General features: G+C 41.2%; 1 protein-coding gene across 3 annotated transcripts in view; it reads right to left on the bottom strand.

Annotated features, from left to right (window-relative positions):
- Window positions 1-6044, bottom strand: part of BVES (blood vessel epicardial substance) — a 50766-nt gene extending 44722 nt beyond the window's left edge. Inside the window, exon 1 of one of the 3 annotated variants that reach the window (XM_027551317.1) lies at window positions 5865-6044. Coding sequence is in view for 1 of the 3 variants with exons in the window: in XM_027551316.1 (XP_027407117.1) it covers window positions 5329-5335 (7 nt within the window). In the remaining 2 variants the exon portion in view is untranslated. Of the gene's footprint in view, window positions 1-5239; window positions 5300-5328; window positions 5760-5864 lie in introns of those variants that run through there. The other 2 variants (XM_027551316.1, XM_027551318.1) reach the window with 2 other exon arrangements.
- Between the last annotated feature and the right edge of the window lie 19311 nt (window positions 6045-25355).

Genomic DNA, 25355 nt, shown 5'->3' with positions numbered 1-25355 from the left:
GATTGCCAGGAGAAATATCAATAAACTCAGATACGCAAATGACACCACCCTTATGGCAGAAAGTGAAAGGCACTAAAAAGCCTCTTAATGAAAGTAAAGACAGAGTGGAAAAGCTGGCTTAAAACTCAACATTCAGAAAACTAAGATCATGGCATCTGGTTCCATCACTCCATGGCAAATAGATGGAGAAACAATGGAAACAGTGATAGACTTCATTTTCTTGGGCTCCAAAATCACTGCAGATGGGACTGCAGCCATGATATCAAAAGACTCTTGCTCCCTGAAAGAAAAGCTATGACCAACCTAGACAGTATATTAAAAAACAGAGTCACTGCTTTGCCAACAAAGATCCATCTAGTCAAAGCTATGGTTTTTCCAGTGGTTATGTATGGATGTGAGAGTTGGCCCATAAAGAAAACTGAGTGATGAAGAATTGATGCTTTTGAACTGTGGTGTTGGAGGAGACTCTTAAGAGTCCCCAGTCAGTCCTAAAGGAAATTGATTTCAGTGTCTGACTTTTTGCGACCCCATGTACTGCAGCACACCAGGCCTCCCTGTGCATCACCAACTCCCAGAGTCCACCCAAACCCATGTCCATTGTGTCAGTGATGCCATCTAACAATCTCATCCTCTGTCATCCCCTTCTCCTCCTGCCCTCAATCTTTCCCAGCATCAGGGTCTTTTCAAATGAGTCAGCTCTCCGCATCAGGTGGCCAAAGTATTGGAGTTTCAGCTTCAGCATCAGTCCTTCCAATGAACACCCAGGACTGATTTCCTTTAGGATGGACTGGTTGGATTTCCTTGCAGTCCAAGAGACTCTCAAGAGTCCTCTCCAACACCACAGTTCAAAAGCATCAATTCTTTGGTGCTCAGCTTTCTTTACAGTCCAACTCTCATATCCATACATGACCATTGGAAAAACCATAGCCTTGACTAGATGGACCTTTGTTGACAAAGTAATGTTTCTGCTTTTCAATATGCTATCTAGGTTGGTCATAATTTTCCTTCCATGTAGTAAGTGTCTTTTAATTTCATGGTTGCAATCACCATCTGCAACCATGTGATTTTGGAACTCCCCCAAAATAAAGTCTGACGCTGTTTCCACTGTTTCCCTATCTATTTGCCATGAAGTGATGGGACCAGATGCCATGATCTTTGTTTTCTGAATGTTGAGCTTTAAGCCAACTTTTTCACTCTCCTCTTTCACTTTCATCAAGAGGCTTTTTAGTTCCTCTTCACTTTCTGCCATAAATGTGGTGTCATCTGCATATCTGAGGTTATTGATATTTCTTCCAGCAATCTTGATTCCAGCTTGTGCTTCTTCCAGCCCAGCGTTTCTCATGATGTACTCTGCATGTAAGTTAAATAAGCAGGGTGACAGTATACAGCCTTGACGTACTCCTTTTCCTATTTGGAACCAGTCTGTTTTTCCATGTCCTGAATGTTTATTGGAAGGACTGATGCAGAAGCTGAAGCTCCAATACTTTGGCCAACTGATGCAAAGAACTGACTCACTGGAAACAACCCTAATGCTGGGAAAAATTGAAGGCAGAAGGAGAAGGGGACGAGAGATGATGAGATGGTTGGATGGCATAACTGACTTGATGGACATGAGTTTGAGCAAGCTCCAGGAGTTGGTGATGGACAGGGAAGCCTGGAGAGCTGCAGTCCATGGGGTTGCAAGGAGTTGGACATGACTGAGTGACTGACTGAACTGAACTTGCATAAAATGTTCCCTTAATATCTCCAATTTTCTTGAAGAGATCTCTAGTCTTTCTTATTCTGTTTTCCTCTGTTTCTCTGCATTGTTCATTTAAGAAGGGTTTGTTTTGTTTTTTTTTTTTTTTTATCTTGCTTTGCTATTCTCTGGAACTCTGCATTCAGTTGGGTATATCTTTCCCTTTCTCCTTTGCCTTTTGCTCCTCCTCTTTCGTCAGCTGTTTGAAAAGCCTCCTCAGAATACCACTTTGCCATCTTGCATTTCTCTTTCTTTGGGATGGTTTTGGTCCCTGCCTCCTGTACAGTGTTATGAACCTCCATTCATAGCTCTTCAGGCACTCTGTCTACCAGACCTAATCCCTTGAATCTATTTGTCACTTCCACTGTATAATCATAAGGGATTGGATTTAGGTCATATCTGAATGGCCTACTGGTTTTGCCTACTTTCTTCAACTTAAGCCTGAATTTTGCAATACGGAGCCCATGATCTGAGCCACAGTCAGCTCCAGGTCTTGTTTTTGCTGAATATATACAGCATCTCCATCTTTGACTGCAAAGAACATAATCAGTCTGATTTTGGTATTGACTGATTGGTATTGGTGATGTCCATGTGTAGACTCCTCTCTTGGGTTGTTGGAAAAGGGTGTTTGCTCTGACTAGCATGTCCTCTTGACAAAACCCTGTTAACTTTTGCCCTGCTTCATTTTGTACTCCAAGGCCAAACTTGCCTGTTATTCCAGATATCTCAACTTCCTACTTTTGCATTCCAATCCCCTATGATGAAAAGGACATCTTTTTTTGGTGTTAGTTCTAAGCGTTGTAGGTCTTCATAGAACCAGTCAACTTTAGTGGCCCTGCACAGCATGGCTAATAGCTTCATTGAGTTACACAAGCACCTTCGCTGTGATAAGGCTGTGCTCCATGAAGAAGACATTAACATATACACACATAATAACTATATTACTATAGTCATTTATATATACAGAGAGAGTTAACATTTACTCCTTTAACCTTCTAATTTAAACATTTACTTTCTTTCCCATAAAAATTCTAGTTAGAAGGATCTCACAAATTGAAAAGTAATAAACTTCCAGGTTCTTTATATGTAGGAGGGGTCATGAGTATGCATTTGACTATTTAGTATTAGAATCAGTAGCAAATACATTTCAAAGAAAATACATTTTACACATGTTTACATAAACCTTAACACAAAATGGCACTACTTCACGACTATATGATCAGTCTTCTCTGGTACTTTAAAAATTTTATTATTAATTATACAAATTGGTCCCTGACAAAAACTATGTAGATTTACAGAATAAGTGAATTGTTCTGTTTCAGGGAAAGAATTCCAAATGGAGACCCAAAATATGTTAAACATTTCATTTAAAAATATGAATTTCCTTCCAATAAGTTCACACAATAAGCCATATGTTTCCATTTCTTTCTTTTTCATCATACTGAAGTAAAGGTTTCAGGTGATAGAATGAATTGGTATCAGGTTGGCCATTTTTCAAGGATGTTATTAATACATTAATGTGAAAGAATTCCACATCTCTTAAGACGATAGAAAAACACGCATGCCTAAATTTACAAACAGTAAATAAACAAGTCAAAGATCTCATCTCATAATTCTAAAACGGTTCATACATATAAGGAATAGTTGACTTAGATATTGATTTTCTGAAAAGAAAGAAATCATAGAAATTCAACTACTTTTTAATTGACGTATACGTGATGTACAATATCATATGTTACAAGTGTATGATACAGTGATTCACAATTTTTAAAGGTTATGCTCCATTTATAGTTATCATAAAATACTGGCTATAGTTCTGTGTTGTTGTACAATATATACTTCAAGGATTTGAATAGGCTTATTCAAGCCCATTTTAGGATGGTGGAATCATTATTTTAATAACTCAATTTATACAGTTTGTTTTCAAGAACCAAATCAGAATTAATCTCACAATTTTTTCAAGAAGGAGAATGATATTAAATTCCTCTATCACTCATGATGTCAACATCAGCCTATGCATTAGTATCATATAAGCTAAAATTCACTGCCATTTCTACTGCATTTTAGAATGTGTTTTCATTTCCATTGTCCCATTTGTTCCTCAAATTACCCTATGTTCCCTACAAGGCAGACTATGTCATATTCATCTAGGTATATCCAAGCCTAGTCTCTGTAGAGAATGCCAGAGGCAGAGGTAAAAGCCATATGTAAAGTATATAAAAATGACAAACACTTTTAGAAATTACCTTTCAGTCTCCCCAAGCCTAGTAGTAAAGGCAGGAGACCGCCAAGCCTTCTGGAGGTTGAGAGTCAGGTTCTGTACTATGAGCTCCAGGAAAGCCAACCTAAGTAAGAGAAAGTCACTTCTGCTCTTTGGGTGGGTTTCTTCCTGAGAATTGAGACAACTGGACTAGATGGTCATTGAAACCTTTTCAAGTTTTAACAGCCTGTGGCTCTAATAGAGATTTACACAGTCAGTTAATACGTATTCTCTCTCACATCCACATGATTATACCTGTATTGTCAATTAATCCACTGTAATTCAATTTCAGGCTTTTAAAAGTTCTCCAAGTGGAACTAGAAGTACCAGTTTATGGTCAAGAAAAATGACAGGAAAACGATGATCTACTAGCCCAAGAACCAAGGACACAGTAACATGGATTTTTAAAAAGTGAATTAATCCTATAACATATTTTGATGTAGCACACCTTATTAAAATACATAGTCTATATACTATATAGTTATTAACACCTTATTAAAATACATAGTCTATATATTATATAGTTATTAACATATGATTCATTTTACTTGTATGTTTATATGTCTACTATTTATCTATAGGTCTAGTATTTACCTGTGTATACTTTTCTATATGTCTATTTTGAAATGCCAGTGATCTACTGTCAACAAATATTGATAGGATCTTGCCGGTTTCAATTTCTTTTGACGACTACCTAATGGATTCATGTGGCTTACACTGAATTATCCTTATGCAGAGAATGCACGGGTCTAACGGAGAGAGGTTAGACGGGTAAAATGATAAGCATTCACATTAATTCTGACTAAATCAAGAGCAATTTTCTTTCTTGTATTAGTTTCCTTGGAGTCTAATTTCTTAAATTCCCTGTTCTAGCAAAGTCCTGTTGATCTGTTGGTTTTCAAATAGGTGTGTGCAGGGCTCAGTAGCTAGATGGTGAAACTAATCTTAATCCTTTACCAAACTGCAGAAATGTAAAAGGTAACAACAATGAGCCAAAGTTGTGCTCCTAGACTGGCTCAATTCATTGCATAACCCTAACTGAACCTTTGTTTATTTTCGGAATGGTAAAAGGCATTATGTTACTAAGTCTTTTCACACTTAGTCCTGCTTCAAAAGCCAGCAGTTTCTGGGACTTGTCTGGCCGACAATCGGGTTTCCCAAAGCCTCCGAAACGACGGAGAGAGGGCGCGGGTGGATCACCGGTCCCCTATCCATCTGCACTCCCCAGGCGCCCGGCTCACCTCGCTCCTCAAAGAGGAAAGGCCATATCAACTGTTCTTGGTCCGAAGCTCTCGGGCCCAAGGGGTGTGCAGTGAGCGCCCTGACTCACCTCGCATTCCCAGCAGCAGTCCAGGGCGGGCGACACGGTGCGCCCGGCTGCGCGCTGCCTACGCGTGGGACCCGGAGGCCCTACAGAGGGTGAGGAAGAGCGGTACTGGGTTCGCGGGTGGGGAGCCCTTGGGAGCGTTGCGGGGAGTGGAGAGGCTGAGCTCACCCAGGGCTTACGGGCAGCAGACCGCGGGAACGGACACCCGATGGGGCCGGGGCACCCGAGGACGCTGGCATTGCCAGACTCGAGTGGCAGCAGTTGACATTTGAAGGTTTGTGACCGTGCTGTCCAGACCCCGGGTGAAGGGCGGCTTCCAAGGACAGGGAACCCCATGAGGGCGCGGCCAGAGAGGAGAGGGCGGGGTTCCCAGTGGTCCGGAGCACGGAGATCCCGCAGCCACCGCCCGGGAGGACAAAGTTGCTCCCAGCGGAGCAGGGATCTAACTTTCACTTCCCGATTTAGCCTAGAGAGCGCGATCCTGCAAATAACCGGGCGCCCTGGGGGAGCCCGAGGCAGCTGTTCCTCTCGCTCCTTACCTGGCTCGTCCCTGGCGCGGAGCCCGGGCGGAGCTGGCCAAAGTTTAGTGCAGCAGCGGCGGCTGAGGGGGACACAGACTTGGCCACCCGACGGGAGCGCGACGCGAAAACCTCAGCCGATCCCGGGTTGAGATGCTGCTCCTCCGGTGCCGGGTCCGGGCGCCGGCAGCGGCTTTGACTAAAATAGGCATCGCGGCAGCTGCGGCTGGGGTTGGGGCCGCACCGCGCACGCGCCCGGCGTCCCTGCGCCCCCCGGCGGGCGGAGTCCCCGGCCTCAGCCAGGATTCCCGTCCTGGCTCTTGCAACTCCGCTGCCGCGTCGGCACAAGTGTGGTCCATTTGAAACACCCGCTTTTTCTTTTCTGGTTTCCTCTCTTCTTCTGGGTTCTGCCCTTGTTTGGGCACGAGTGAGGGGCGGGCAACATCTTGGGGCCAGCGGCGAAGGTTGTTCATCCTCATGGGGATAACTCGAAGCGGTCGGGTCCCAGGAGAGAGAAAAATCAGGAGAAGAAAGAAAACTAGAATCATTTCCCCACAAAGTCGCCTAACTCCTTTCTAGGATAGTCGCTCGCATCTGAGCACAAGGCGAAAGGACCCGGAGAGCGCCCAACTCTGGAGTCTGAACCTGGCGGCGGAGCTGGCGGTTTGGTCCCCACCGTCGCGGACGCGGGATGGCGCCCTCGGGGAGCCGGCCCTGCTGCTGCTTGGCCCTCCCGCTGCCACGCGGGAGACTTCGACACCAGCCACTGTTTTGTTTCCATCGAAAGAAGGTATTGATCTGAAATTTGCATTTCCGTGGCAACGCCAGGTCTCCACTGGAGGCGAAGCTCCACCGGAATTTGCCACGTGAATTTGGCAGATTCGGGACCCCTAATTTGAAAAGCCAGCTTATGAAAGTATGCCCCAATCAGTCTTTACTGTTTATAGAGGACAACTGTTTGGGGTAAGAAATGCTAGGCAAATTAATGAAAAATAGGTACAGGGGAGGAGTTGGAGGACAAAAGGGGAATATTAGCTGGGCATTCACAGTTTCCACCCCAAGTGTTCCATTGACGGACAGAGTTTGTGCCGAGTATTAAAGTGTGAGGTCTTTCGTGTGTGCCAAACATGCTCCAGAGACCACGGGCACATTATAAAGTGAGTACTTGGGTGTGGACCCTTGCCAGGTGTGTCTAGTGGAGAAGCAGTGCCGCATCTTCTTCAAGAACATGGCTCAGAGTGCTTCAAAGACCAGGTTGGAATCCTTTACCACCAGCCAGCTGTGTGGCCTTTTCTGTGCCTCAGTTAGCTTTTCTGTGCCTCAGTTTCCTCTTTTATACCTTGGGGATGATGATGATGATGATGATTGCACCTGTCTCAGGACTGTTTCGGAGAAGGCAATGGCACCCCACTCCAGTACTTTTGCCTGGAAAATCCTATGAACGGAGGAGCCTGGTAGGCTGCAGTCCATGAGGTCGCTAAGAGTCGGACACGACTGAGCGACTTCACTTTCACTTTTCACTTTCATGTATTGGAGAAGGCAATGGCAACCCACTCCAGTGTTCTTGCCTGGAGAATCCCAGGGACGGGGGAGCCTGGTGGGCTGCTGTCTATGGGGCCGCACAGAGTCGGACACGACAGAAGCGACTTAGCAGTAGCAGCAGCAGGACTGTTTGGAAGACTAATTGATTCAATATGTATAAAAGGCTTAGTATGTATTACAGAGCAAGTTCTGTGTGTATGGCTACATATTCTACTTATAGACCTCCTTCTCTATCATGTTTGAAATTTGCTGTATCTATCCAAAATTTACTTTCAGGGCTACTTCTTCAGAGTCTGTTTCTTTTTTAGATGCACTGCTAGCGATTTTGGTAGCTACCACTACATGCAGTTTAAGATGTAGGTTTAATCGTAAATGCGCACAAAGATTTTGCATGGATAATCATTGGAGAATGGCTTATAGTAATGAACACTGGAACTAACCTAAATTCTAATCATAGGGGACTAAGTAAATTTTAGGTCATCCAAACAGTTACCTATAATTGTTCTAAGCAGCTATTAAAAATAATTCATAGAAAGATATTAGAGACATAATAATATCTGCAAATTATACAGAACAGGGGGTCAGTAAACTTTGGCCCAGAGACCCAGCCAACTACCCATCTAAGATAGTTTTTACATTTTTTAATGGTTGACATCATCAAAAGAAGAACATTTCATGATGTGAAAATTATATGAAATTCAAGCACAGTCTTCATAAAGTTTAATTGGAACCCAGCAAGCTCATTAATTATGACTGCTTTTGGGCTATACTGAGGAGTTGTGATAGAAACTATACGATCTTGCGGAGCCTAAAGTTTTTACTATCTGGTTCTTTACTGAAAAAGTTTGCTTCCCCTTGATATAGAGTATACTTTGTGCCAGGCACTTTTATAAGTGGATGTAAGTAGCTATATTAAGCCACTGAATCCTCATGATGGACTCTATGAAGAAGTAGTTACTATTATTATCTCCATTTTGTAGATGGGAAACTGGGGTAACAGAGAGGTCGAGTAGGCTGCTCAGGGTCACACAGCTAATGAGAAGCTGGGCCATGATGTGAATCAGGCAGTCTAATTCTGGAGTTTATGCTCCTGTCCACTACCTATGCAGTTCCTGCCAACTTCTGTCACTTCCTAGACTGCCTCCCATAAAAAGATGTTAAATAGAAAAAGGCAAGTTACAAGAGTGTGGAGAACATTACAAATCACCCAGGATGTTAAAGTACTTACATTTCTTACCTCAGGGTACTGAAGTTGTAGATGATTTTTCTTTTTTTCCTCCTCTTCTCCCTCCCTCTCTCTCCTTCCTTTCCGCTTCATCTTCATTCATCTTCCAACCTCTCCTGCCCCTCTTCCTGCTGCTGCTTCTGTTAAATTTTCTATGATTATTATATGTTAAAATTTAAACACATACTTACTAAAATAGAGCCCAGGTTCTGGCTTTTGCATACTGGAATGGCAGACTCCAAAGGTGTAGTTATGGAGTCAGCTGTTACAGGACATCCTCACTCCTTACCTAACAGGATAAGATGTCTGTGAGGCAATCATGTAAAGACTGCATACTTTTATGAAAAGAGTACTGCATTTGATATCATCAAACTTGAGTCTTGGCCTTGGATAGAGCCTGTTTTCTTGGAGTCTGTGTTCCACAGAATGGTTAGATTGAATTTAACCCATCTCCTTCACTATACCCTGTCTAAGGATTCAAAGCATAATTTTATTTTTAAATTTCTTACTGTTGATATATGAATACCAGCTCTATAAAATTAGAAATAAGAATTCTAGACATAAAAACTCAGGTTTGGGAGTGCCCTAGTCTCCTTGGTCTCCTTCTGCTGGTCATGGAAAGATCAGATTGAAAGATTCTGAGAACTGTGGGAAAACAAATATGATGCAGAAGGGTAGCTTGCACAGAAATGTAGAATGAAAGGATATGAGGCATAAATAGCAAAATGTAGGGAACCTGTCTCCTCTGCAAAAGCTCTGGCTAGTACAGGTTGCTGCTGCTGCTAAGTCACTTCAGTTGTGTCCGACTCTGTGCAACCCCATAGACAGCAGCCCACCAGGTTCCCCCGTCCCTGGGATTCTCCAGGCAAGAACACTGGAGTGGGTTGCCGTTTCCTTCTCCAATGCATGAAAGTGAAAAGTGAAAGTGAAATGGCTCAGTCGTGTCCAACTGTTAGCGACCCCATGGACTGCAGCCTACCAGGCTCCTCTGTCCATGGGATTTTCCAGGCAAGAGTACTGGGGTGGGTTGCCACTGCCTTCTCCTAAGCTTCATGAGGAACCTCCATACTGCTTTTTCCGTAATGGCTGCACCAATTTACATTCCCACCAGCAGTGTAGGATGGTTCCCTTTTGATTAGATTCTTTCTGTGCTTAAGCTCATTAAATATTACATTAACTCTTTCATTGACCAGTTTGAAAACCAACCTCACTAACTGTTTTTTAAATTTATTTTCCTTTTTAAAAAAATAATAGACTTGGTTTTGTTAGAGCAGTTTTAGGCTCACAGATGATCAGGCCGATAGTGTAGAAAGCTCTTATGTACCCCTTTCTCCCTTGCTCAGTTTCCCCTGCTGTTAACATCTTGCATTGTTGTTGTTCAGTCGCTCAGTCCTGTCTGACTCTTTGCAACCCCATGGACGGCAGCATGCCAGGCTTCCCTGTCCTGCACTATCTCCCGGAGTTTGTGCAAACTCACGTCCATTGAATTGGTGATGCCATCCAACCATCTCATCCTCTGTTGTCCCCTTCTCCTGCATGCTATCTTTCCCAGCTTCAGGGTCTTTTCCACTGAGTAGGCTCTTCTCATGAGTTGGCCAAAGTATTGGAGCTTCAGCTTCAACAACAGTCCTTCCTGTAAATATTCAGGGCTGATTTCCTTTATGATTGACTGGTTGGATCTCCTTGCAGTTCAAGGGACTCTCAAGAGTCTTCTCCACACCACAATTCGAAAGCATCAGTTCTTCAGCACTCAGCCTTCTTTATGGCCCAACTCTCATATCCATACAGGACTGCTGGAAAAACCATAGCTTTGACTATATGGACCATTGTTGGCAAAGTAATGTCTCTGCTTTTAATTATGCTGTCTAGGTTTGTCATAGCCTTTCTTCCAAGGACCAAGCATCTTTTAATTTCACGGCTGCAGTCACCATCTGGAGTGATTTGGGAGCCCAAGAAAATAAAGTCTGTCACTGTTTCCATTGTTTCCCTATCTGTATGCCATGAAGTGATGGGACCATATGCCATGGCCTTAGTTTTTTGAATGTTGAGTTTTAAGCCAGCTTTTTCACTCTCCTCTTTCACCTTCATCAAGAAGCTTTTTAGTTCCTCTTCGCTTTCTGTGATTAGGGTGGTGTCATCTGCATATCTGAGGTTATTGATATTTCTCCCGACAGTCTTGATTCCAACTTGTGCTTCATCCAGCCTGGCATTTCTCATGATGTGCTTGCTCTACATATAAGTTAAATAAGCAGGGTGACAGTATACAGCTTTGATGTACTCTTTTCCCAATTTGGAACCAGTCTGTTGTTCCATGTTCAGTTCTAACTATTGCTTCTTGATCAGTTATACAGCTTTCTCAGGAGATAGGCAAGGTGGTCTGGTATTCCAATCTCTTTCAGAATTTTCCACAGTTTGTTGTGATCCACACAGTCAAAGGCTTTAGCAGAATTAGATGAAGCAGAATTAGATGTCTTTCTGGAACTCTCTTGCTTTTTCTATGATCCAACGGATGTTGGCAATTTGATCTCTGGTTCCTCTGCCTTTTCTAAATCCAACTTGTACATCCGGAAGTTCTTGGTTCATGTACTGTTGAAGCCTAGCTTGGAGGATTTTGAGCATGACCTTGCTTAGCATGTGAAATGAGTGCAATTGTACCGTAGTTTGAACATTCTTTGGCATTACCCTTCTTTGGGGTTGGAATGAAAACTGACCTTTTCCAGTCCTCTGACCAGTGCTGAATTTTCCAAATGTGTTGGCATATTAAGTGCAGTACTTTAACAGCATCATCTTTTAGGATTTGAAATAACTCAGCTGGAATTCCATCACCCCCACTAGCTTTGTTCGTAGTGATGCTTCCTAAGGCCCACTTGACTTCACACTCCAGGATATCTGCCTCTAGGTGAGTGATCACACCATTATGGTTATCTGGGTCATGAAGATCTTTTTTGTACAGTTCTTCTGTGTATTCTTGCCACCTCTTCTTAATATCTTCTGCTTCTGTTAGGTCCATACCATTTCTGTGCTTTATTGTGCCTATCTTTGCATGAAATGTTCCCTTGGTATCTCTAATTTTCTTGAAGAGATCTCTAGTCTTTCCCATTCTATTGTTTTCCTCTATTTCTTTGCACTGGTCACTGAGGAAGACTTTCTTATCTCTCCTTGCTATCTTTGGAACTCTGTATTCAAATGGGTATATCTTTCTTTTTCTACTTTGCCTTTTGCTTCTCTTCTTCTTTCAGCAATTTGTAAGGCTTCCTCAGACAACCATTCTGCCTTTTTGCATATCCCTTGGGATGGTTTTGTTCAATGCCTCCTGAATAATGTTACGAACCTCCTTCCATAGTTCTCTGTCTATCAGATCTAATCCCTTGAATCTTATTTGTCACTTTCACTGTATAATTGTAAGGGATTTGATTTAGGTCATACCTGAATGGCCTAGTGATTTTCTCTACTTTCTTCAATTTAAGTCTGAATTTTGCAATAATGATTTTGGATTTTAGCCAGGTGTGTTTTCTGCTTTTTACATTGACTCACTTGGTTAATTTTTTTCAGGTTATACACTGAACAAATGTTTTATATCTTGGCTAAATAAAAAACAGGAAATAATGAAGCAAAAGGGTATAATCTTTCATATAACTGTTGCAGCCCAAAGACCCACAGTCTAAAACAGTGGCTAAATATTTCTAATACTCCATTCTGGGAGGAGCTCCCTAAAAAGTTGAATTATACTTTGTTCATTGAACAATGAGCTTTTACCGGAAGGGTTCAACCCTTAAAAGAAACAAAATCTAACTGAAACTCAAAAAAGTGACCCAGTACTTTAAGAGAACAGTGAATTATAAGAGGAGGGTATTTGGAATTAGCAGCTGAATTTGAATCATGGTTTTACATTTAGTAAACTGGGTAAATTCAGATCATTTATTAAACTTTTCTGAGCCTAAATTACTTGTTTGTAAAACTTCAAAGGTAATTCTTAATTGACAGAATTGTTTGGAAATTCTAATCTTTAGAATTAAAGTTTTTACAAATGCCTCAGACTTCCCTGGGGGTCCAGTGTTTAAGACTCTGCACTTCTAACGCCAGGGGCTTGGTTTCAGTCCCTGGCTGGGGAACTAAGATCCACATGCTTGTCATGCGGTGCGGCTGAAAATACAATAAGAGAAAATGAGTGTGGCATCCATCTTTTGGTAGCTTAATTGTACACCTTTTCACCCCACTTACAGTGCACTGCACATGGCACCCAGTCAATAAGAATGATTAGAATTCCCATCATCAAAATTCCCTGATGAAATGGCTGAAATATTCTGTGAACATATGAAATGAAGATGTAGTTTCATCTTCAGTGTCATTGGCCTGCTCTAATAGCTGAAACATAGCATATACAAGACCTAGAGATTTCAAACAAAATTTGTAGATTGCAAGACTTTGACTCGTGCTAAAATATCTGGTGTTTGGGATTTCCTCGGAGTAGCCAGAAAGGAGATATTGGCTTCAGAAGCAGATTCATAAAATATGTACTAGAACAGATTCTAGAAACTAGGCTCTTAGAGAACTAAGTTACAGTAATTCACTGTGTGGGCATTGACAGAAATGTGCACACAACAACTCTAGGCAGAAACTAGAACCCTTGCTACTCCCTCTGTCTGTTTTTCCTTCCATAACTTTCCTTCTAAAACAGCAGAGTTGCATTTGTGAATTATTTGTTTTAAATATTAAAATAACAAAGGCCATAGATGAAGCATTTAATAGGATTTCCTAATCTCTCAGAAAGTTACTTCCAAAAGAAGAATTTATTATAAGTAACTAAGCATAACAGAATAGTGATTTTTTTTTTAAAGTGTGAAAAGAGAATCAGAGAAATATCAAAATCACAGTCAAATCCCAAAGAAGCCTCAAGGCCTGGCTTGTGTTGGATCCTTAAAACAGAAATGGATCCCTCCCAGACGGATCTCCCACAAGCGCAGGTTCAAAAATCTGGCAACAACTACTGCCAAGACCTCTCTTGTGTTTTGTTCTTTCCCTTTTGGGAATTTCTAGAAAATGACAGACCCCTTGAAGCCTGTCTATGAATCCCATGGTAAGTACCTTTACTTCTAGAGAAGAAAAATGCTACAACCCCAAGGATGATACTTCTAAAAATACTGTTTTTAGTGTATAAGTAGCTTTTTAAATGAATAATTAATTTGGTGATTAGAAAGGAAAAGTTGTTAATGATAGAAAAACAGCTTATAGCAATTCTTAATGTGTAATTTGAATGTATAGATAAGATTTTGATTGAAAGTAAAGCCAGGGAATGACTTTTGATCTATATCTAGTGAAAGCAAATCTTTCAGTCATAGAATTTCTACTGAGCACTATCATTCTGTTATGTAATTAATCCTCAAAAAACCTGGTTTTGGAGGCCTGATAACAGCCAGCCCAGTAATTGACATTGGCTAGAAACAAAAACCCAAAGCAACATACTATAAAGATGGAATAATAAAATAAAGTTGGGAATAATGATGCTGTCATCTGGCATTAATTGATGTGCAAAAGCACTCAGAGTTCCCAAGAGAAAAGAATTATTTAAATGCAAATTTTTATTATTATGACTACTTTAATTGTTGTAATAAATTCATGAAAATAAGACACCTCACTAGCTTATGCATATATAAAACCTAATAAAATATTTATGAGCCACATACCAGCAGCTTTATCATTTGGCATAAAAAATGATATAATATATTTTAGTCCAAGAAGACGACAGAGGATGAGATGGCTGGATGGCATCACTGACTTCGATGGATGTGAGTCTGAGTGAACTCAAGGAGTTGGTAATGGACAGGGAGGCCTGGCGTGCTGCGATTCATGGGGTCGCGAAGAGTCGGACACGACTGAGCGACTGAACTGAACTGAACTGGACTGAGGGCTGCAGAAAATGATGACAGTGATGTTTGGCTTGAAAACTACAGAAAACCTCACACACTTACATAGGAAAAAAAAAGGTCATGATTTGAAAAGATAGATTTTGCAGGCATTGAGTCTCTTTAGAGTAGGGGAGGAATGGAACTCCTTGGTTAGCACATTTTCCAACAGAACACCATTTTGGTTTATATGCCGTATACAAAACTATTCTTATGCAGTTTTACTGTATGCTACAACTTAGGGATTTCATGTCTTTATATCAACTATACCGCTTTAAATTATCTGAAGAGAAGTGTAATGAATATAAGCTCAGAAAATGGCACCTGAGAGCAGCAGAACATTCTAACACGAGTCAGGAAATCTTGTAGATGATATCATATGACTGTTTAATGAATAATTAACATTTCTAATACCTAGATAATTGATGTTGAGTAGGAAAATATCTAGTAGAAAATGTTAGTATTAATGACCATTATAAGATGCCATATGATTAAGTCATTAAAATACCTTGGCATTTAGTACTGAAATTATTAATGGCTTAACATGTTGGCATGTGTTAGCATGTGTTTTAAAGTGATATCACAGAAGTGGGTTCCCCAGAACAGTTTGTGCCTCTGTTGTGGCTTTTATTACTTGCTCCATTTTATATGTTTATGTACAAGCCTTGCTTTTCCTTCCATTTTGTAAGTTTCTGGTGGGTAGAGGTGTGTCTGATTTATCTTTCATGTCTCCATGGTACCTATGTTAGCTGATAGAATACTTTCATTTGCTTTCAAATATTATCTTCCAATAGAAGAACTACTGAATATTTTTAAAATGGTGTTTTACAACCTAAATTGCTATGAATGGTGGATATAGCAAAATAAATAATCATGCTATCTGTCTAATGAAATATTAATAAATAAAATAACACTTAATATTCTGCTAGATTGAAAATGACTTTATTCGAGCTATGATGACCTCTCCATTATAATAGTGACCCTTCTCTCCCTGCTCACCCTCACGTTCCCCATCACTACCTTCCTCCCCCTTGCCCGCTTACCATCTAGATGATTTATGCTGGAACAGGAACATATATGCATATATAAAACATAATAAAATATTTATTTTATTAGATGGAAAAGTTAGGTTTGGAGGGTAGAAAAGATAGGTTTGGAAGGTGAGAAAAAGTGATGTTAACCCTGAGATGCTCATTCTTAAATGGTCTGAATGGTGGCAAGTGCCTGGGGTCAGGAAGTAGCAGTAGTGGGGGAGCGCAGAGAGCTCAATGTCAGAGGCAACTGGAGGACACTGGGGCCCCCATCCCAGAGGCCAGGTTGCCAAGCAGCATTGCCATCAATCCAAGGAGGACTCATAGCACACGGAGAGAATGAAGCAGCCCTCCTGCTGTGCCTGATATCTTATAAATTTGCCTCTGCACCTCCTGGATCAAGAAGAGAAACTCAGAATGACTCATGAGTTCATTTTAAATGGTCGTTTAAGATGGGAAGAAGTTACTTTTTAAGTGGTTGTTGTTGTTCAGTTGCCCAGTTGTGTCTGACTCTTTGCAACCCCATGGACTATTGCATGCCAGGCCTCCCTGTCCCTCACCATCTGCCGGATTGCCCAAGTTCTTCAGCTTCGGCATCAGTCCTTCCAGTGAATATTCAGGGTTGATATCCCTTAAGATTGACTAGTTTGATCTCCTTGCGGTCCAAGGGTTTTAAGTGATAGTGTCAAGTATATTTTGCCGTCACTGGGAAGAGGAGGTGAGAGCAGGATGAAATCAATTGACAAGTTAAAGGATAGGTATGTTTTCTACATGTCTGATCAATGTCTCTTCAGTTTACACTTGCTATATATTTTATTCATTTTTTTCCAAAAAAAAAAAAATAATGAGCACTTGCTATATACTAAGCACTAGACCAGGGTGAGAAGGCAATGGCACCCCACTCCAGTACTCTTGCCTGGGAAATCCCATGGACGGAGGAGCCTGGTGGGCTGCCTTCCATGGGGTCGCTAAGAGTTGGACACGACTGAGCGACTTCACTCTCACTTTTCACTTTCATGCATTGGAGGAGCAAATGGCAACCCACTCCGGTGTTCTTGCCTGGAGAATCCCAGGGACAGGGGAGCCTGGTGGGCTGCCGTCCATGGGGTCACACAGAGTCTGACATGACTGAAGCAACTTAGCAGCAGCAGTAGCAGACCAGGGTAACTTTTCACAGAAAAATATAATTACAGTACAAGTATGGAGATTGGCTTCAAGTGAGGTCACAGTTACACGTTTTTGAGAAAAATAAAGTACAGAGACCAGTTATATTATTTATTACTTTAAATGGAATTCCTTACAGGGAACACAGTAATCTGTTACATGCTACCAGCACTGAAGTCTCTAAGCTAAATCTGCTTACAGGTTTTCAGTCCAAAGAATGATCTTGGAACCTGAAAACCAATAACTGCATCCTGAACAAGTGCTATTCAACTCTCTTCAATGATATTGGGAAGAAAAATGTGACTTTGAAAGTCGTTTAGAAGAATACCAGTTCTGTCTCAGAGAAAATGACATACAGAAAAAATGACATTATTACAAATCTTACATTTTGTTTCATGACAAAATCATTGATAGCATTGCATTACTCAAGTCAAATTAAAAGGGGGATTCGCTGTCAAAATTCTGATATGGATTCAAGAACAAATGCAATTACTTTCCTTATACTCAGCAAATATTTACAAAGCAGCTGCCATATGCCAGGCACTGGTTCCCAAATGGTAAGCAAGATGTAAACTAGTAGAGGAGTTTAAAAACAGAATTCTTTTTCTCAGAAAAATAGACATTATGCTTGTGCATCAGCTAAACTTTTATCTCAGATGAACTGAGTTATTTCCCACTTCAGATATATTCCATGATCTTCAGAAATCCCAACTTACTTCACATCAAAAAATATCCTCTCTGTCTTGGAGACCTTGCTAGCTACCGTTTGAAAAAACTTCAGTTTACAGAGTTTCATTGTACATGAGATTTTATCCCCTCTTAGGAAAGAGAGAAATAGCACCACAAGGAACACTGAATTAGTTTACCTGGAACGTAAGTAGGGGAGATGGCCTAAGATAGGAAACCCTTCTCAGTAAAATTTCAGGAGACATGAAAATATCTGAAATGAAACTGGACAGATTCAGAGTTTAAAGAATTAATTTAAACAGCATCAAAGAAGCTTGGCCATGTTTTCTTATTATATAAAGTTATAGCCATTTTAACAGAGTTACGTTTAATTGCACTTTTTGCTCGTAAACCACATTTGAGCTCAAGGTCGTCGCTGATGATTTAGAAGAAGGTTCATGTCTGGATGATGTTCCCCATACTGTCACTAACTAATTCAGCAGTGTGTAACTAGCATTTTGGCTTTGAGTTTTCTTTCAGTTCCAACTGGGGGCATTTTACTTCTCTCAGGTCACTTAGTAGCACTGTGGCTGGTGTAGCATGGAAAACACAAGGACACTGATTCGGAAGAACTGGCTTGAGTTGGGTGTCACCATTCACTGTGATTCAGCCTCTCTAATCTTTTTTTAGCCTGCTTTGAAAATTCTTCTCCATTATGGTTTATTATAGGATTTGAATATAGTTCCCTGTGCTGTACAGTAGGACCTTGTTGTTTATTTAATTAATATATAATAGTTTGTATCTGCTCATCTTAGGCTCCCGATTTATCCCTCCCCCACCCCCCTCCCCCTTTAGTAACTATAAGGTTGTTTTCTATGTCTGTGAGTCTGTTTCTATTTCAAAAGGTAAGTTCATTGGTATCATATTTTAGATTCTACATGTAAGTAATATCGGATGGTAATTGTCTGTCTTTCTAACTTACTCCACTCAGTATGATAATCTCTAAGTCCATCATGTTGCTACAGATTGCATTAACCATTCTTTATGAGTAACATTCCATTGTGTATGTGTATATACCACATTTTCTTTTTTCACCTGTTGATGGACATTTCGGTAGCTTCCATGAATTGACTGTTGTGAATAGTGCTGCTGTGAGCATCAGGTTGCATGTATTTTTTCAAATTGGAATTTTCTCCAGATGTGTGCCCAGGAGTGGGATGGCAGGGTCATACAGTAGCGCTGTTTTCAGTTTTTTAAGGAACCTCCATACTGTTCTCCAATTTGTTCTCCAATTTTATAGTAGCTATACCAATTTACATACCCACCAACAGTGTAGGAGGGTTCCCTTTTCTTCACATTCTCTCTAGCATTTATTATTTGTAGATTTTTTTTGATGATGATGATTCTGATGAGTGTGAGGTGACACCTCATTGTAATCTTGATTTTCATTTCTCTAACAGTTAAGAATGTTGAGTATCTTTGTCTGTGGTTATTGGCCATCTATATGTCTTCTTTGGAAAAATGTCTATTTCTGCCCATCTTTCTGGATTGTTGTTTTGTTTTTTTTTTGTTACTGAGTTGTGTGAGCTGTTTGTATATTTTGGAAATTAAACCCTTGCTCGTCACATCATTTAAAAATATTCTCTAAGTTCTCTCTTCATTTTGTTTCTGGTTTCCTTTGCTGTGTAAAACTTATGAGTTTGATTGCAACCTCTCTAATCTTTATCATAAAATGGAATTCTTCAAAGGAACAAGCAAATGAAACCTTGTGTACATGCATGTGTTATGAACTATAAAGCATTAAATAGAGGTAAGATATTATTTTGTAATTAAATAATGTGGGAGATAAATTTATAAGAGAGGTAATCTCAAGTTAGATGACCTAAAATATCTGGTGTTAAGTGAAGGTAAAAGTTCTACTATAAAATTATGTAGAAATAAATATTTTTGGACTCCTATAAATAAAATTACATTTATTAAGATCACCAAGGCTTGAAAGGGAGTAAAGGGAAAAATTATAGTTCAAAACACAAATTATCTATTCTGAGGGGCAAAAAAAGTTTCCTGTCAATCTTTAATAGCTAGCAGGTTTTAAAGCTAGTCAAATTTAGCATAATAATAAAACTTCATTATGTTGAAACCATGCTGATATCATATGCAAATGTACAATCCAGCATTAAAATGATGGAAATACTCAGTGCGGTGACCAAGTGCTAAAGTAACTACTATTTCATTCTTGCTACATCTTTCCATTCCTGTAAGATTTTTGAACTTGAAACATAGTTATATCAAATTAAACCTGTATTTTACTATAATAGGTCCATATGATGTTGATATTTGCATTTTATTGATATTTACATTAACTTAGGGAAACAGTGGAAACAGTGTCAGACTTTATTTTTGGGGGCTCCAAAATCACTGCAGATGGTGACTGCAGCCATGAAATTAAAAAACGCTTACTCCTTGGAAGAAAAGTTATGACCAACCTAGATAGCATATTCAGAAGCAGAGACATTACTTTGCCAAGAAAGGTCCATCTAGTCAAGGCTATGGTTTTTCCTGTGGTCATGTATAGATGTGAGAGTTGGACTGTGAAGAAGGCTGAGCGCCGAAGAATTGATGCTTTTGAACTGTGGTGTTGGAGAAGACTCTTGAGAGTCCCTTGGACTGCAAGGAGATGCAACCAGTCCATTCTGAAGGAGATCAGCCCTGGGATTTCTTTGGAGGGAATGATGCTGAAGCTGAAACTCCAGTACTTTGGCCACCTCATGCGAAGAGTTGACTCATTGGAAAAGACTCTGATGCTGGGAGGGATTGGGGGCAGGAGGAGAAGGGGACAACAGAGGATGAGATGGCTGGATGGCATCACTGACTCGATGGATGTGAGTCTGAGTGAACTCTGGGAGTTGGTGATGGACAGGGAGGCCTGGTGTGCTGCGATTCATGGGGTCACAAAGAGTCGGACACGACTGAGCGACTGAACTGAACTGAACTGATGTTAACTTTTGATAGATTGAAGAAAAATAATGGAATTAGATTCATTGATTTCTCAAATTTGTGTAAAAACTGTCTTTCACTAAAAATAATATTAATTTGGGAGCAACATTTTTGAAGATTTATTTCTTCGATAACCATAGGCAACATAATGGAACATGGAACCTAGTTTGAAGGTGCAATCCAATGGCACACATATTTAGCCTTTGGTCAAACCAGGGGACTCAAGTACATAGTGTTGTATGTATATAGCTCTTATATTTAAGACAGTGTCTAGTCTGTTTTTTTATGGCTCTTGCCAGCTTAGTTGAGGGATTTCACTTTGTAACTACTTTGTCAAATCAATTCTGTCCTTCTGGTTCTATGCAGTGTAACAGTATGACATCCACAGCTTATTCAGATGAGCAGAGAGAAAATGAATTTCCTTCTGTTCCTCTGTTGAAAGAAAGAGAAAATTCTTCCACCTCTGAATGCTGAGCGCATTGTACTATTCTTTATGGTAGATACATGTCAGCATTTTGGGTTCCTGAGGGTACAGAGCCAGGGAAAATCCCACTGGTCCCGTTTCATATGTGCACAAAGGTCAGATCAGGTTAGAAAGTCTAGCTCTGCCCCACATCCTGTCCCAAGAGGGTGGGAAGCTTCCAAACATCTAAGTGACATAAGCTGTGTAACTGGGGCCTGCAGCCTCTGGGAACTGGCCTTGGTGCCTGGGGTGGGAGTGTTTATGGGTGCATTTTAAGCCAGAGACCCACCCTTTCCCCTTCAGGCTACTTCTCAGTTCTTCCTGACCACGAAATTTAGCACAGAAAAATCACAAAGTGATCACCCCATTTCCTTCAAGTCAGAGGGACCGTTCTTGGCCTGTGCCAGCTTCATGGGCCTGGGTCCTATACAGTCACAGAGAGCCCGAGGCTATGAAAGCTCCACACTTGGTATAAATGCTGTACTGTCTTAATCGTGAAATTCTTTATTCTTTGTGAACAAGGTGCTCCACTTATTTTTGCATATACATATTTTGTGTACAAAGCCACAAAGCATTTTTGTTTGTTTTTTGGAGTTTTTTTAAATTGTGAATTTTTAAAATTATTTTAATTGGAGGATAATTACTTTACAATATTGTGATGGTTTCTACCATACATCAACATGAGTCAACCATAGATATACATGTGTCCCCCCCAACCCTGAACAGCCCCCTACCTCCCTTCTCACCCTATCCCTCTGGGTTGTCCCAGAGCACCGACTTTGAGTGCCCTGCACAAAGCATTTTTAACACAAGAAAGCAGCTGGTTCCTTATCTTACTGCTCTATTACCAACAATAAATGAATCAAAGGAATTTAGGGCTGGAAACAATTAGACTGAGATTAAATTGAGCCTAGTTTTTAATAGAGATTAAATTTAAATGCACTGTGATATTGCACTTCCAGGATACACTTCCAGTATATCACTGCTTTCTTCTTTCCATCTGGGTTGATTAGAATATTTAGAGATGGTAAAGTGCTGTTTGCTAGACACTTCAAAGCAAACATACAGAGTGGATCCCTGGAGGTCACTATAGGGTTTTTTATTTTTTAAGTGAGAAAAGCTGGGTGCAACCAAGGTATTGAGTAATAGCCGATCTGTTAATACCGAGGGATGGTGCCAGGCTAACCCAAGTGTGAAGATGAAGAGGTCTGATAGCATCTCTTAGGTTCAGCCTGTTACGTTTGTACTCCTTCTTCCTCATCTAAAATTGATTTCATTTCTGGAAAACTTGACTAGGAATTCTTTTCCTCCCTCTGCCACATGATTTGAGCCAGAAGTCTATCTCATCTCTGCCTGGCTTTGTTCTCAGTTGACTTTCATGGTTAGAAAGCTATCTGATAATTAACCCCTGTCGTTCCATTAGCTGGTAGTAACTTAAGGTGTGACTGCTCGTTGGGGTACTCTGTATGTTAATATTTAATACCGTGCAGTCTTATAGGCACAAAGAGAAGAATTTCTCCCAGAGCCATCGTGAAGCCTGCTGACAAGCTAGTGGGTGCTTCCTGAAGGCCTTCAGTGGCACCAGGCAGACATGTGCCATTGTGTCTGCTCGTAAGCACTGCCTGTGTGTAGCTGGGAGACAGAGGAACCACCTGACTATCCATTTAGTTCACGCCAAGCTTAATAGCTCATCCAGACTCGTTCAGACTATCATATTGTCCCATTTACGGCAGGTGCACATACAGAGAAAATCATGTACTTTACTCAACCCCACTACTTCTTACCCCTCCTCCCCGTGACTTTGCTTCCTTGCTCACTGAGAACACAGAATTGTGAGAGAACTTTCATATGCTCCCATCACATCTCTCATTTGTGAGCAACAACACTCCTATATACTGTGCCTTCTCACCTTAACTAATGATTGTCTGTGCTTGATTGACTTTGACTCATCTGCTCAAGGTCGTCACCCCAGCAGTTCACCCTTCTCTTCTGGATCATCCCCACCCTCATACTAATATGCCCTTATTTTTCTTTCTTCTTTTAAATTTGCTCATTTATTTATTTAGGTCATGCTCGGTCTTTGTTGCTGTGTGGGCTCTGTGTGGTTGCTGGGAGCATAGGCTATTCTTGAGTTACGCAGCGCGGACTTCTCGTTACAGCGCCTTCTCTTGTTGTGGAGCACAGGCTCTAGGGTGCTTGGGCTCAGTAGTTGTGGCACACCGGCTTAGTCGCTCCAAGGTGTGTGGAATCTTCCTGGACCAGGAATTGAACCCGTGTCCCCTGTATTGGCAGGCACATTCCTATCAACTGTACCATCAGGGAAGTCCCGTTGTTTTTCTCAATTAAAAATATATACAATAAGAACATCCTCTTTTCTTGACCCCACTTCCAGCTCAGGCTACCATCTATTTCTCTTTCCCTTTACATCAAAACTTGGTAAGCATTATTATACTTGCTCTTCCAATTTCGTGCCTCTCATTTTCTCTCAGCCTGCATCAGTCAAGCTTTTGTCCCCAGTTTACTCCACTGAAACTGCTCCTGTCAGCTTCATCGGTGGCCTCCATGCTTCTCAACCCAGGTGTTTATTCTCAGACTTCCTATTACCTGATTGTCGCTACCTTTGAGGCAGTCCACCACTCCCTTCTCCTTGAAACACTTTTCTTCTCTTGACATCCAGGACTGCACACTCTTGGTTTTCTTCCTTCCTCACCAGCTGCTGCTTCTTGAATCCTTTGCCAACTCTTCCTCTGCTACCCCATCCTCTTAACAATGGAGAGGCCCAAGGAAAAGTCCCCAGACCTTTTCTTCTTCTGAACCTATGTTCACTCCCTTGACCATCTCATCTAGTCCCATGGTTTTAAATATCATCTACATGTGAAAAAAAAAAAAACAAATAAACAGCTAATCCCTGGTAGCTCAGATGGTAAAAAATCTGCCTGCAGTGCAAGAGACTCTGGTTCAATCCCTGGGTCTGGAAGATCCCCCGGAGAAGGAAATGGCAACCCACCCCCGTATTCTTGCCTAGAGAATTCCATGGACAGACCATAAGGTCACAAAGAGTCAGACACGACTGAGTGATTAACACACACACGTGAAATACTCCCAGATCTTTATCTCCAGCCCAGACCTTTCTCTGGAACTCTAGACTCCTCCAGCTATCTCTGCTTCAGTCTAATAAGCATCTCTCACTGAACCCTGATCTCCCCTTCCACGACCAGTCCTGACTCCTCCAGCCTATTCTCAGCAGACTGACCAAGGTGATTCTATTAAAATATAGGGCAGATCACATCACTCTTCTATTTAAAACTCTCCAGTGGCTTCTGGTCATTCTCTCGTAAAAGTCAAAGTTCTTACCATGAATTAATTAGGCCCCACGATTGACCTCTGTGCCCTCTCCCTTGCAGTCCTTCTGCTCTAGCCACACCGGCCTCCTAGCTGCTCCTGCTCTTGCCTAAAGACCTCATGTGCTTTCCTTCGGCCCAGACTGCTGTTTCCCCAAATAGCCGCATGCATCATTTGTTTGCCTCCTTCAGGTCTTTGCTCAAACATCACCTTTCTCTCTCGGGCCTTCCTTGACTACTGTTAAAATTGCAGTGCCCCATCCCAACCACCTTCTCTGGTTTATCTTTCTCTACAGTACTGTTTCTTTCTGTCTCTAGGTGTTTCTGATTTATTTTCTGTCTCCTTCACCTCCAGAATGTGAGCTCTGTGAGTGATAGGATCTCTGTTACCTGAAATATTCCTAGTGTCCAGGTCAGCACCTGGAGCAACAGTGTGTTAGTTGCTCAGTGGTGTCCAACTCTTTGCGATACCATGGACTGTAGCCCACCAGGCTCTCCTGTCCATTTTCCAGGCAAGAATACTGGAGTGGGTTGCCACTCCCTTCTCTAGGGATCTTCCCAATCCAGGGATCAAACCTGGGTCTGCTGCACTGGGAGCAGATTCTTTACCATCTGAGCTACCAGGGAAGTCCACAGTAGGTACTCAGGATATACTTGCTAGCTGTAGGATGCTGTATGTCTCTACCAAAGAACACGGCTTGCATGTGAGCTCCAGAGAACCAATTTTCCAGATAGGGATCAGATCTGTCTCTTTACAGAGCTGAAGGAATGGCTAGAAGTTTGACCACCTGCCTGCCCCTGGTGGTGGGTAAAGCTTTCATTAGGAGTCCCTCACCATCCAGTCAGACCACACCTCTTGCCCTTAGAACCGAACATGTAAAATTGAGATCCTGTGCTACATTTTTACTATTGATTCACAAGTATTCTTTTTACTCAGTAATTAGTATGCAGCTTTTCATGAAATGCCTCTGTTTAATATATGTTAGTCATGATTAAGCTGATAAATTATTTGTAGTAATAAAACAGTCTCTAAGATTGCCATACTATCATCTCAAGAGATGCAAACATTTCTTCCCCTTTCTACTCATGTTAAATAACTTCACATTTAAAATAAATAATTGCTGCCTACCCCACAGTAACACATGTTGCTTTCATCAGAGGTTGAAGCAAAATTCTGGCA

Source organism: Bos indicus x Bos taurus, chromosome 9 (genome assembly GCF_003369695.1).
Source record: "Bos indicus x Bos taurus breed Angus x Brahman F1 hybrid chromosome 9, Bos_hybrid_MaternalHap_v2.0, whole genome shotgun sequence".
NCBI lineage: Eukaryota > Metazoa > Chordata > Mammalia > Artiodactyla > Bovidae > Bos > Bos indicus x Bos taurus.
This window is presented reverse-complemented; position numbering and strand designations above follow the sequence as displayed.